We start from the raw sequence: 14,521 nt of genomic DNA, 5'->3' as shown, positions 1-14,521 counted from the left end.
GAATTTGGCAAGAGAAGGATGAAATGGAAAGCAAAGGAAAAAAAAACCTATCTCTATTTTTCTTTACCTATTTCTCTGTTTAGGATTTGCCAGGATAGAATGAAGTAACTACTCCTCCAACCCCAGAGCCATGCTCCCCTAACCTGGGCAGAAGGGAAGGATACAAAGTGTTTAAGCTGCGGTCCCACCTGAGGCAGCCACCATGTTGATTTCCATGGCCTCAGATCCCTGGAGTCAGTGGCTGGTCTTATTCAGGATAGAAGGCAAAGGCTAGAGGAGAGAATGCTTGCCTTGGCCATGGAGGCTTAGTAAAGTTTGGCTACTTAGGGACACCATCATCTATAGCATGGAACACATGGTTTAATTGTTTACTTTTAAGCCAAGTCTAAGCAAAGTGAAGATTTGTTAAAAAGGAAAAAAAACTATTATGAACACATGGGGAGTCCTTCATGCATGAAATTGTATCAAAATCCCAAACCATGAAGTTTTCCTCTTGTTGGAATGTTGGAAATCAGCCTTTTCTTAGATGAAAGAAAAACAGCATTAAATGTTTTGCAGAGCCTCCCAAAGTAAATGTAACACCAGTGCCACACCTTACGAGTAATGAGAGATTGTTTATTCTGAACCAAATAGAAGGAGCATGGCTGAGAAATAGCCTAAAAGGATTTCCCCAATAATGTGTTCAAAGTAGATGTTTACATGAATTTCTATAGTCACTGAATAAAGTCATCTATCAAATGTTATTGGAGACCTCAGGTCACTGGGTTACAGCAAAGCAGGGAAACCATTGCTGTAGGTTTTGATGCTTCCTGATGGCTTTTGAGTTGCTGGAGGCTCATGCTCTGCTAATTTCACACATTACAAAGGTTTTGCCTGGTAGTCGAAAGGTCACAGGGTCACATACAGAAGGTGAGTGCTAAATGGCTTTGAAGGGACTAAAGATATCTGAGACAATTAAGCTTCATGTGTGCCGTGTTCCAGCTTTCCACAGTCACAGGGTTCTAGTCAGGGTCAGCCAACCAGCCACGATCAATACAAGTGCTTCCTCTCCCCGGGGAGTTCAGCTTACAGTTGTCCTGTAATGTCACATTGTGTGCACTCAGAAGCCAGATGTTTTGTGCCCCACAGCACCAGGAAAGCTTGTCATCAGGATGTGATAGCATTGAGTCTGTGTGGGCAGGAAGATAGTCAGTGAGAGAGCTTGTCCCCTTGGTGATAAGGATGTTTTATGACCACCTTGCACACCATAACTCCTAAGAGGATTAGTGGGGCACACATTGACCATGACTATGTACTTACATGCACCTCTTACCCATTGTCCCATTTTTTTCTGTTTAAATTTAAAGATCTGTCAGTACCCCAAAGTTTTTAGACCTTTTCATTTTCCCCTACCAACATGGCCACGTTGATGATACCTTCTCTCTCTCTCTCTCTCTCTCTCTCTCTCTCTCTCTCTCTCTCTCTCTCTCTCTCTCTCTCTCTCTCTTTCTCTCACCCTCACCATTACTCATCTCTATTGTTTTGGGACCAGTGGCTGATAGGAGTTTGTTGGGCTGTTGGAGCTGGGACTTTGTCCTAAAACTCATGGTGCTTTATGAACTCAATTCCTAGGTTCATTTTACGTGATAGCTCATTATTTTGTGAGCCAATTTAAAGCATATCCTTTCATGCATAGCTCTATCATGTATATATACAATTTATTACACACACACACGTATATAATATGTAGAAACAAAATACTGTTAAACCAAGATTATAGAACCTTCATGCTAAAACTTAAAGATAAAACAAACCAAAATTATTGTTTTTAAAAAGAGTATCCCTTTCCACTATTGTGGATCCAAGTTCAGCCCAGCCTAGGCCACTCCCATCTTAGCAGTGACAAATTATTTTATTTAGAGACCCAAATATGAGGTACATAAAAGCTTTAGTTTGGGAACCTTAACATGACTGTCTTGGGGTTTCTATTGCTGTGACAACACACCATGACCTGCTCAATCATCCGTTATTGATCTTCCTCTGTCTTCACTGTTCTCTTCGCTCCTTCCTTCGCTTGCTTCCTCCATTGCTTTCTTTCTGCCACAAATATTTCTTAACCTTTCATATTATGCTAAAGAGCTTCTTGTATGTAGCAGGCAAAGCAGTTTTTAAGACAATTCCCTAGTGTTCAGGGAGGTCAGATTATAACAAAAGATGAGCATTCAATCACATTACAATAAAATATCAGAAAAGACAAAAGTTATGCAGAGAATTAAAACATTAGAGAATGTCTAAATGTCACAAAAAGAACCAAAGGACAGTCAGTGTCTAATTTGTCACTCTAGCTTCTACATTTCATATTTTAGTTAATGGTAAATTGATGGGAAGAAATTAAGAAATTACATGAACATCTTGTCCCTTATCGTACTTTTATGTGTTAGTTTTAATATATTCATTAACGATCCTGTAGTTCCATTATTACACATTTGTTTGATGATATTTGACTTTAATCAAGAACTTCACCTTCTCCACTTAGTTTGTTCATTATTTCTTACATTCTAGATGCATGTATCTTTGCTTTATTCAGTAGAATATGCCATTGCGTTAATTCAGGAGATTGCACTATTTTGGTTTGATGTTTACATCATTCCTACATGGCCAGAGCAGCCTTTCCAAATGGACTTCCTTGTCCTCGTGTGCTCTTTGCAGTCTCTGAACCCTGACTTGATTTGTAGCATGGCAAGACGTTGAGTTCTCTCTGTCATGTAGAAGGATCCAGAGGGTCCTAGAAGCCTACATGTAGAACATTATGATAGGCAGATTTGGGCACAGGGGTCCTGCTCAAACTAAGGCACCAGCCAAGGACAATACAGGCGGTAAACCTTAAACCCCTACCCATATTTAGACAATGGACAGAACACTCTCCACAGTAGAGTGGAGAGCGGAATATTACTTTCTCACATACTCTGGTGCCTCACCTTTGACCATGTCCCCTGGAGGGGGAGCCCTGGTGGCACTCAGAGGAAGGACAGCAGGTTACCAAGAAGAGACTTGATACCCTATGAACATATACAGGGGGAGGAAATCCCCCTCAGGAACAGTCATAGGGGAGGGGAATAAGGGGAAAATGGGAGGGAGGGAAGAATGGGAGGATACAAGGGATGGGATAACCATTGAGATGTAACAAGAATAAATTAATAAAGGAGAAAAAAATGTAAAAAAAAAAAAGAAAAGTTAGTAAGAACCAAAATTAGAGTGCTCATAGTAGGTTTTGTACATAGGAAATATCTGAGAAAAATTGGGAGGTGGGGTGTCATTATCACCAACTGTGTACCCATTTATAAGCTGCCCTTGTAAATGACCTCCTTCCAAGGCCAAGGTGGAGTCAAGTGCTGAAATCAAGGAGCGGTGAAGGGGAACTATGATGTAATAATATAGCCCCATTATGTATCTTTGAGAAATGAGGTCACACTCACCCAAAGAGACACGACTGCAGAGCTATGCACCACTGTGAACTGAGTCCGTTTTGCTGACATGGACAAGTTTACCTCAGGTTGAATAACCACAGGAAAACAACAGAAAAATAGTGTAATCGAAAAGCAGAGGGGATGAAGGATCTATAGAAGTTTGGAGAACTAAGTTTGCACTGGGTCAGGGTGCATTGAATTCTTGGATTTAATCTTAAGATATTGAAGGCCATGAAATCCCGACAAGCACAATTCAGTCACCAGGAGTGACAGCCTTTACTGAACCAGCCCATAGGGGCTGCCATGTGAATCAGGTCAGCCTTCCCTTAGTTCAGCCACAATCGCGGACAGTTGAGAAGCAGGTCCTGCCTCCTTCTTTCCCCATAGGTACATGTGAGGAGTGCCACTGTGCCCTCTGTATACTGAAGCTCTCTGGGCTCAGGTGCTGTGCTAAGCACGGAACTTGAACCATCCCATCTCCACAGTCCCTGCCAACAAATAGCACTTCTCACATCACTGCAATTCTGCAGACAGGGAGGCTAGGGCTTCTAACTTCATCAAGGATAAAACAGAACTAGGATTAGAATTTATGTCTGTCTGTCTAACTCCAAGGATTGACTTCCAACTTCCCAAGTTCCTATTGAATGAAAGAGAACTTAACTCAAATATTGGTTTTTTGAGACAGGGTTTCTCTGTGTAGCCTTAGCTGTCCTGGACTTAGTTTTTAGACCAGGCTGGCCTCAAACTCATAGAGATCCATCTGCCTCTGTCTCACTGAGTACTGGGATTATAGGCATGCAACACCTCACCTAGCGCTCTCTCTCTCTCTCTCTCTCTCTCTCTCTCTATATATATATATATATATATATATATATATATATATAATTTATTTAGATATATCCTGATTATTATCCCCTCGCTTGTATCTTCCCATTCCCTTCCTCTCTCCCTCCTTCCTTCCTTCCCTCCCTCTCACCTTCCTTCCCTATTTGCCTTATTTTCCTCCCCTAGACCTCTGACAGAGGGTACCTACCCCCCCACGCATGACCACAGCCTATCAAGTCTCATCCAGATAGCCTGCTTCCTTTTCCTCTGTGTACCTGCCTGGCCTCCCCAGCAAGGGGAAGTGATCAAATTGGTAGCAACAGAGTTTATGTCAGAGGCAGTCTCTGCTCTCCTCATAACCATGCAGAACGAGCTGTCCATTGGCTTGATCTGAACATGGAGTTCCAGGTTTACTGCATGCATTGTCCTTGGTTGGTGCAACAGTTTGTACTGGCCCTCCTTGGTCCAGATCCACCAGCTATAATGGTCTTCTTGAGATGTCCTCAACCCAAGAATGGATAAAGAAACTGTGGTACATTTACACAGTGGAATACTACTCAGTTATTAAAAAACAAGGAAATCTTGAAATTTGCAGGCAAATGGATGGAACTAGAAATGATCATCTTGAGTGAGATAACCCAGGCCCAGAAAGACACAATTGGCATATACTCAGTTATAAGTGGGTATTAGCCCAACATAGATATCCTCTGAGAGTCTCCACTCAGCAGGGGATCAGGACAGATGCTGGTACTCACTTTTTATATTTTTCAACAGGGCTTTAAAATATTTTATTTTTTACTTTCATTGATAGTTTAAAAAAATTTTTTTTCAAGACAAGGTTTCTCTGCATAGCCCTAGCTGTCCTGAACTCACTTTGTAGACCAGGATGGCCTTGAACTCACAGTTATCTGTCTGCCTCTGCCTCCTGAGTGTTGGGATTAAAGGCATGTGCCACCACACCTGGCCTTGTTGAAAGTTTCTGATGCCCTTAGAGCAAGTGATTCTTCTAGATAATTGGAAATAATCTTGTTGCATTACTTTTAGAAGATGTCTTTTCTTTGGGGGCACTTCCCATCATCATTGCCTCGATGAAATGTGCTAAGCTCCCAGTAAAACACTCAAGAAGGTAGACTCCAGGCACCATCTCTGTATGATGCCTACCCTAGTAGCCATGGATACATTGCTTTTTTTTTTTAAACAGGGTTTCCTTGTGTAGCTTTGCCTGTCCTGAGCTCACTTTGTAGACCAGGCTGGCCTTAAACTCAACAGAGATCCACCTGCCTCTGCCTCCCTGAGTGCTGGGATTACAAGGGTGTGCACCATGTCCAGCTAGCTCCATTGCTTTTTTCTGATTCAAGTAATGAGCAAATCTAAACTTTAGTCGGCGGGGGTTACAGATAAGAGCTGGAAATGATTCTTCCCCTACCTAGAAGAACTAAGGGGGTTGAAAAACTTTACATTTAAAAAGTGAGATAAGACTAATATTTTGAGTTGAAATTCCTAAAAAAATCACTCATTGGTAAATGATGTCAATCAATTAGGAGATAAAAATATTACAACTATTCCATCTATCATTTGCTATTGCACAAATTTGTTACCACTGTCATTATTCTCTGTTTTTCTTTTTCTATCTTTCTCCTAACAGGATGTGAGTGGCTGACAAAACTTGACTTGACTGTAAATTTCATTGGCGAACTGAGCAGCATTAAAACTCTGACCCACAATATTCATCTGAAGGAGCTCTTCCTCATGGGCAACCCGTGTGCTGATTTCGATGGCTACAGGCAGTTTGTGGTGGTGACCTTACAACAGTTAAAGGTACTCAAGAGTAAAGATGCAAAAAACAAACAAAAAAGAAAGAAAGAAAGAAAGAAAGACAAAGGAATGCACAGAAAAATGAGAAGAAGCAACCACAGTAATTCCTTGTATCTTTGTGGAACTGTTAGGCACAATTTGTTGCTTCAGAGATTGGAATATTCTAGAGAATATAATCTCATTCTTTTCTTTCTAAATCTCTGACATTGTTTTTGAAACTTGAACAGATCTTTGAAAGGTAAGGCACATATTGCTGTATTGACTCATCAGAACACTGAATGTAGCCGTTTATTGGCCAGGTGAGTCACGTTTTGAAGCACACCCTTCATTACTGCTAATACTCACCATTGCAATCCCAGCATTTGCGAGGTGGAGAAGAAACATTAGGGCAGCAGGGAGAAAAACCTGGTCTACACAGTGAGTTCCAAGCCAGCCAAGCCTGCACAATGAGATTGGCCTGGAAACATCAACAATAGCCAAACAGTCAAACTGAGGCAAACACAGCCCATCCTCAAGACTTCTGAGTTGGGTCTGAATGACAAAGGCCCTAAGACTGACATATCTAACAAACCTGTGGGTGATGCTTCAGAACACATGCCTGTGGAGCACTGTTCTGCTCTGTGTGTCTAACAAAAGCAGTTGCTTTCATTTCCCAACTCTGTTCTCACATCGGATGATAGGAGATTTCTGACCCCAAATGTGCCAGGGTTTCTTGTGCACCTCAAACAACGTGCTATTTATTCAGCATCTGGGTATCCTTAATGTAGTTCACTCCAGATGCCACATGGAGATGGTGTTCAGATCATATCCCAAGCCTGATTGCCTCCCAGCCATGAGCCCCAGTACTTTTTAATCTGTACTTCTAACATATATCTAGGGTTTCCATGAGCCCTTCTTCAGCTTTCCTTAATTTGTTTGGGCAGCTCACAGAACTCCAAGAGATACTTCCATATATATATATATATATATATATATATATATATATATATATATATAGTGTGTGTGTGTGTGTGTGTGTGTGTGTGTGTGTGTGTGTAAGTCAGAACAACTACAGTGTCATTCTCTGGATCCACCTCTTTTGAGGTAAGGTATCCCATTGGCCTGGAGCTCACTGACTGGTCAGTGAAACCCAAGGATCTTCCTGTATCTGCTCCGCTACATGCTAGGAATAACCTTGTGCCACCACGGCTGGCATTTTTATGTGAATTCTAGGCATCAGATCCATATCTTTATGCTATGGACAGGCAAGCACTATAACAACTGAGCCTGCTACCCAGCTCTAGAGAACTTTGCTATGATCCCCTAAACACAGGGAGACATTATAGATTTTTCCAAGACACTTTGAAGAAGGAATTATAAATTTGGGACGATGGTTAAAACTAAGTTGTATATCAAAATATGCTCACATTTTGCCACTGTCTCCCACAAATCTTGTAACTTTAGAACTAATATTATTTAGAATAATTTTAGATCTAATATTTAGGAAAATGTGATTCTAGAGAAAGTACATAACCTAGAATATTAATTTTCACAAAAGTCTGAAGTTTCTTAGCCTTCTACAATAAGAATAGAAGAATTCATTGGTTTTGTGACATCCATTGGATTAATTTTCAGAGGCTTTGTGTTCCTTCATCTTCAGCATTTTCTGTAGTTGGGAAATTGCTGACTGCTAGATTATAGAACAATTTTCTTGTCATGTAAAATTTCTTAGACTATGAAAATGAATCGGATAATTGAGCCTAGAATAAGAGAGAAACCATTTTAACACATAAGCTAGATGGCCATCATCACATGAGGTTTTCCTAGAAAATGAATGGTGTGAAGTGGAATATTCTCGAAATGGATCCTGGAGACTGAAGCTGTGAGTCTTGACCTGAAGGAATCAGGGTTAGACTGGGACCACACAGGTACCACAACTCAGCTTGTCTATGCTGCTGTGATCAGGACAGGATTGTGACATATCACTACATAATGAAAAATGACCATGAGTAGTACAGCAGGGCTCTCTGCATGGTGTCTCTGATGTCCCTGATCCATACAGGAGATACTCAAGTGCTTTAGGGACAGGAAGTTGGGGCTCACAGAATTGCCCCTCCTTTATCATTTGACCTGACACACCTGGAAAGTGGAACAGCAGGAGGGTACTGCACTCCCTGTATCTGATGCTAACCTTCCACTGTCCAACACACACACACACACACACACACACACACACACACACACACACACTGCTTCTCTCTGAGTTAATGTAACCCATCGTATCAAGTCTTTCAGGAGACTACCCTCGCACAGCTTCTACAACAGGCCTCTGTGAAAAATAATGTTGGTGAATGCATTTGCTGATACTTAAAAACAGAGCAAAGCACTCTAGAATCTTACTTACCATTTCCCTCAGAGTCTGTGAGGACTTTCTGGAAGGAATGGTGGTAGCCGATGTGCTAATTTGCTAGGGTTGCAGTGTGAAAAGCATCTGTGCCTTAAATGACAGATTCATCCCATAGCTCTGGACACCAAATGGTCCAGAGAAAGTTCTAGAAAAACAGGCTGTGTTGGGTCCCTCTGAGGTCTACAAGGGAGACCCTAGGCCTATCCCCTACCTACTAGGCTTAGCTTGCAGAGCTTGGCTTATGCATGCACCACTCTGCCCTGCCTTAGCCTTAGCCTTGGCCTTCTCACAGTGTTCTTAGGCCTCTGTTCCTTCACATGGAGTTTTTTGGTAATGACACCAGTTATACATGAGATTAAGCCCACACCACTCCAATATGGTATTTTCTCCCAAATGAATTATACCCACACTGCCCCTATGTCCAAACAGTCAAATATTGAGGTACCTCCTCAGCCTAACAGAGGATGTACAAGGAGACCCCTTTTTGCAAGAGTTTTCTGAGGTCTGCAGCCCTCCATGTAGTGAATGGGCACCAATCTTTGTAGCACACTGCACACTCATGTAGCACACTCATGGTCCTTACCTGTGAGCTGTGGCCTGTTTTATTTTACTCTTCTCTTGATGGGATGTTGATTGCTCCTGCAGAGGATCTCAGTGAGGCCCTGAGGCAAGCTCAGTTGCTTTCCTCTGCGGTGACCCATGTGCAATTATCATCTGTAAGCATGGGTCCATGCAGTTGTCACCAGCGTGCATGGACACATGCACAGCTATCAACAGTAAGTGTGGACCCATGCACAGGTGTCAGCGCTAAGCATGAACACATTGCTGGTCCAGATGCAGGGACTCTAGAGACCATACCTGGAGGAAGGTCCAGAAATGCTAAAGCTCCCATTGCCCTTGGTGTTCTAGGCCTGTGTAGCTCAGTAGAGGTTGTTCAGACGTGGAGAAAACGTAGGCCATATTTGAAGAGTGCCTAACAGGAATCTTCAAATAAATGACTCCCCGTGGTAGGTGGCTGGGCACAGGCCCACATATGAAACAAGTTCACTGTATGAGGTCTCTAGTCTGGAGGATAATAGAGGGACCTTTTGTCGTGCTTTTAGAAACAGTGCATCTGAACGAATACAATTTTAAAACATTTATAAAGACTTTATAAATCAAATAGGCAGATGTGCTCCAGATGTAACCAAGAACAGCACCTTGCTGCCCAAAGTTCACCAAAATTCTAGGTTAAAATTTTCTACTTAGCCAGAATCTCCCAATCCTATCCAATAATGTCTAATCCATATTTATGTTAATGTTTTATGGTCTCATTTACATAAATATACTACTAGTTACTTGAAAATTTACATATTGTGCTGGTTACAGATATATATATTCCATTATGTCACTATTTTATTCAGAGTTTTCCAATGTGATTAGACCTTTAACCTGGCTTAAACTGAGTCACTTTTGTAAAGCACTACTTTTTTATTACCTGAAGTAATAGCTGCAACTGGGGGTGAACTTATCAATATGGCTCCAGTCTTCTTGGAAGACTGCTATAAAAAGAGAGCCTCTGCAAAGCCAGGTACCCTTCTAGTATATTTCTGTACCAATAGCATGTAACATTTCTTGAGATATCCATTATGATACTCCACTTTGAAAATATGTTTCAATAGGATGTCCTAGAAACCTACAAGAAGAACATCATGATGGGTAGATCAGGGCCCAGGGAGGTCTGCTCAAACTATTGCACTAACCAAGGACAATACAATAGTAAACATCGAACCCCTACTCTGATCTTCCCAATGGACAGGACATTCTCCACAGTTATATGGAGAGCGGGGACTGACTTTGACATGAACTCTGGTGCTGCATATTTGGCTACCTCCCCTTGCTGGGGAGGCCTGGTGGCACTCAAAGAAAGAATAAGCAGACTACCAAGATGAGACTTGATAGCCTGTGACCATATAGTGGGGGAGGAGGTCCCCTTCAGTCATAGACCTAGGGGAGGGGAATAGGGTGAAAGACGAGGGAGGGAGGAATGGGAGGATACAAGTGATGGGATAACAATTGAGTTCTAATCTGAAAAAATTAATAAAATTAAAATTAAAAATTAAAAAATGTTTCAAAGCTGAGTATTAGATAAAAGCCAGAAATTAACATACTTTAAAACTAAAGGTGGTGAAAATAAATATCTAACTATTGATGTTTTTCTCTTTTACTTTGGCTGCCAGGAAGCTCAAAATCAAATCTACAGCCTATGCATGGCAGCCACAGGAGTCTCATGAAAACATGTTTTCTAATCTCTTCATTATTATTTTGATGTGTAATATGACTCATCTCAGTAATTTGAAATTTTATAGTTCATTAAGTTTTTATCTTATTAAATTCACTCTGTGATGGTTCCCTTTTCCTGTTTCAGCCGATTGAAACAACTTTAGTGCCTTAAGATAAGGCAAATTCTCCTTAGGGTTCTGAAGGTCAGAGGTATGAAGTCGTTTGTTCCCTGGGCAGAAATCTAGATGGTGGTAGGGTCATGGGGGTGAGATGGGGGTGGGGAGACACCGGCCTTGCTGTTTTCCACTTCTATAGGGCGCTTGTCCCTTTGGCCTTATGGCTACTTTTGGGTTTTCAAAGAGTTGACTAACTCTAAAGCTGGTGCTTGAGCTCCCAGCTTTCTTACTTATAGGCTCTCCCTAAGCCGATGGGGAGCTGTCCACTCATCCAAGATCTTTAACTGCATCTCATCCAAGTCCCTTTGACCAGATGAGATGACATTCACAGTGGCCAGATCACAGGCACCAACGACTTTGTCGGTCAAGCATAGCAATCTTATCCCTCTGCCTCTCCCTATGGAATGACTCTGGGCTAACCGATCTCTTTGAACTGGGAGCTTTAACATTTTTTATTTTACTCTGCATTTAAAAAATTTTTTAAATTAATTTATTCTTATTACATCTCAATGCTTATCCCATCCCTTGTATCCTCTCATTCTTCCCTCTCTCCCATTTGCCCCTTACTCCCCTCCGCTAGGACTGTGACTGAGGGGGATTTCCTCCCCCTGTATATGCTCATAGGGTATCAAGTCTCTTCTTGGTAGCCTGCTATCCTTCCTCTGAGTGCCACCAGGTCTCCCTATGCAGGGGACATGGTCAAATATGAGGCACCAGAGTATGTGTGAAAGTCAGACCTGACTCTCCACTCTGCATTTTGTTTTTGCCTTTTGCTTATGTCTGTACTTGTGTTTTCATGTCAGGGCATAGAGGGTGTATCTGTTTGTAGATAGGCCAGAAGACTCATTCAAGTGCTCAGAATCCTCCTTGTGTGTTTTTGTTGTTTGCCTTTATACAGCGTCTCTCACTGGGACCTGGGGCTTGGCAATTAGGGCAGGCTGGCTGAAGAGCCACTGTATTCAATTCCACTGTGCTGGAATTATAGGTGTGTACCACCACACCTAGCGTTTTACCTGGGTTCCAGGGGTAGAACACAGTCCCTGTACATGTGCAGCAAGAAATTTACTGACTGGGCCATCTTCTCACCCTCTGTTTACATTTTAATTTGGAATATATATATGTCCATATATATATTAATTTAGAATATATATATATATATATATATATATATATATATTAAGCACTGTCTATTGCAAGGAACACTTTGTTAATGTCTTTAATGTCTTCAAGGGTGTCATACAAGCTGATCAGTTGGAGTAGCATGTGTCTCATTCTTTCCATGAACAGACTTAGAGAACACCATTTTCACAGGAGCTGCGATTTGACTTAAGCAGCAACAACTTAATGTAGTGAACAGTTTTACAATTAATAGAAATATTTTGAGAGGTTGTCATTAATTATTTTGACAGAAGACCTGCTTATTTACAATAAGGTTGCTTTGCAAACTGTATTATTTGTTTGAAATAAGCATTGATTTACAGCAATATTTCTGATATTTCCCATTAATTACTTTGTTTTAATTCTCTGTTGCCATGGCATTATCATATCTAATTTAAAAATATACCAATCATAATTAACTTGGAGCTAATCCTTCTTCCCTTCCTCCTTGTTTCTTTTCTTCTTTCCCTCCTTCCTTCCTTCTTTGCAAGTTGACATAGTCTGGCCTTGCATTCCTGGAAATCCTCCTGTCTCAGCCAGCCGGCTGCTAGGGCTAACAGGCATGAATCATCTGCTTGGCTGAATTGAATAACTGTGCTGTCTGTTGATTTTTGTTTAAGTGGTTGGATGGCAAAGAGATAGAGCGGTCTGAAAGGATCCAGGCATTGCAGAACTACGCAGCAGTTGAACAGCAAATCAGAGAACAGGAGAAAGCATACTGCCGTAGACGGGCCAAAGAGAAAGAGGAGGCTCAGAGGAAACTCGAGGAAGAAGAACAGGAGAGTGAAGACAAGAAGAAAAGTGGCCCAGGTTTTGATGGGCGTTGGTACACAGACACACATGCTGTTTGGTGCGTAGATCAGTGGTTTGCATTCTTGTTAACTCCCATTAAAACAGCAGCAGCAGCATATCCTCCCCAAGTTCATAGTGTCACTGTCATTTATGTTCCAGAACATAACATCATAGTAATCTCGGGTAGATGGAACACTAATATCCCATGATGATGACTCTATAAAGATTTCTTCCCTTAGAACAATTGCCTTTCCGAACCAGCAACTGGCATTTGCATCTGAAATTATCCCCAGAGAAATCTCTTAAAACACGTACAGGAAAGACGAATTAACAGGTGTAGTTTGATTTCAAAGGCAGAAATAGTTTAGAAAAGTTAAATGCAAATTATGCAATTATAAAAATGAATAATTCTGATTGCATCATAAAACATTCTATTCTGTCAGTTATATAGTGAATACATTTTTAAATATGATTAATAACCCTCTAATTGATCTTTTGTGAACCTGAATTTTTCCTGGTATTTATTTTAAGCAAATCACTACTATAGTCAATTGATTTCATTCCATATAAAGAAAGTTTTAAATACTTACATAATATATTTGTTGAAATTGAAAAAGTAATAATTATAAAATATTTCAGATGTATACAAATGCTTTATAAACAATGAATGGAGAAGCTATTGTTCCTCCACCCAGACAGAATAAGTGACAGTTGTTTGTATGCTTGCAGTGAATCCCTTAGAAGTAATGAACTATCAGGAAGAGACAAAAAGCCTACTGAGTCCTTTTATGTTCTGTTCCCCCTTCATTCACAGTGGTGTCTGCTGTCCCAAAGCTTGTATATACTCAGCATATGTCTTAATGTAGCCAGGTGTGGTGGCTACTCCTTTAACATCAGCATTTGGAAAGCAGAGGGAGCAAGTCGCTGTGAGTTCCAGGTCAGCCAGGGCTACCTAAGGACATTTCCATGAAATATTTATTAATGTAGTTAAACTTACTTGTGTACTTTTTGTATTGCTTAGGAAATCCCTTGAGACATTACATCTGTGTCTCTGGACTCTAGCTGTGTCAGTGATGTAGGTCAGGGAATCCCTGATATGTTGCTGAGTCGTTGGTTTAGTTAGGGATGAAAATGAAGCCCCCCCTCCCCCGCCATGGCTTTAGGAAAAAAATTATTCCTGAAATTCAGAGGCTACAGGAAGGGGAGATGAACATCTTCCCTCTCAGCCTGATGAATAGTGGGAAAGATGGGTGATGAGTTGCTGCAGCTGGAGGACTGGGGTCATGAGAGGGATACTGCCAGCATCTCACAGCGTGATGATCCATGACCGTCTCATGTGCTAAGTATCAGTGTTAGGAGGACCCAGGCTTGACGTGCTGTAAAGGGGTACTATCCAAGAGAGTAGCCTCAGGAAGAGACTATGGCCTGAACCGCCAGTGTCAGAAGTGCAGGGGTTGTCCCAGAAGGATCAACCAAGGATATTGACCACCCAGCTCAGTAGGGAGCCATGTAGTTGGAGGACTCGTTGCCTGGACAGAAAGGTAGCACCATCAAAGGTTACAGAAGTGGTCAAGTGGTCAATAGCCATCTGCATGCGCGCGTGCGTGCGCGCGCACACACACACACACACACACACACACACACACACACACACACACACA

The 14,521-nt window shown here is 41.5% G+C and overlaps 1 protein-coding gene across 5 annotated transcripts in view; it reads left to right on the top strand.

The window, feature by feature from the left end:
- The window catches only part of DNAAF11 (dynein axonemal assembly factor 11), a 101,185-nt gene that overhangs the window by 26,735 nt on the left and 59,929 nt on the right, over positions 1–14,521 (top strand). For all 5 annotated transcript variants that reach the window (XM_084751022.1, XM_084751020.1, XM_084751019.1 and 2 more), the window contains exons 4-5: positions 5,917–6,089; positions 12,689–12,918. In XM_084751022.1, the coding sequence (XP_084607148.1) occupies positions 5,917–6,089; positions 12,689–12,918 (403 nt within the window). The remainder of the gene's footprint in view (positions 1–5,916; positions 6,090–12,688; positions 12,919–14,521) is intronic.

Source organism: Acomys minous (genome assembly GCF_964271855.1).
Source record: "Acomys minous genome assembly, chromosome: 12".
Classification (NCBI taxonomy): Eukaryota; Metazoa; Chordata; class Mammalia; order Rodentia; family Muridae; genus Acomys; species Acomys minous.
The sequence above is the reverse complement of the archived record's forward strand: the minus strand, read 5'-3'. Positions and strand labels throughout refer to the sequence as shown.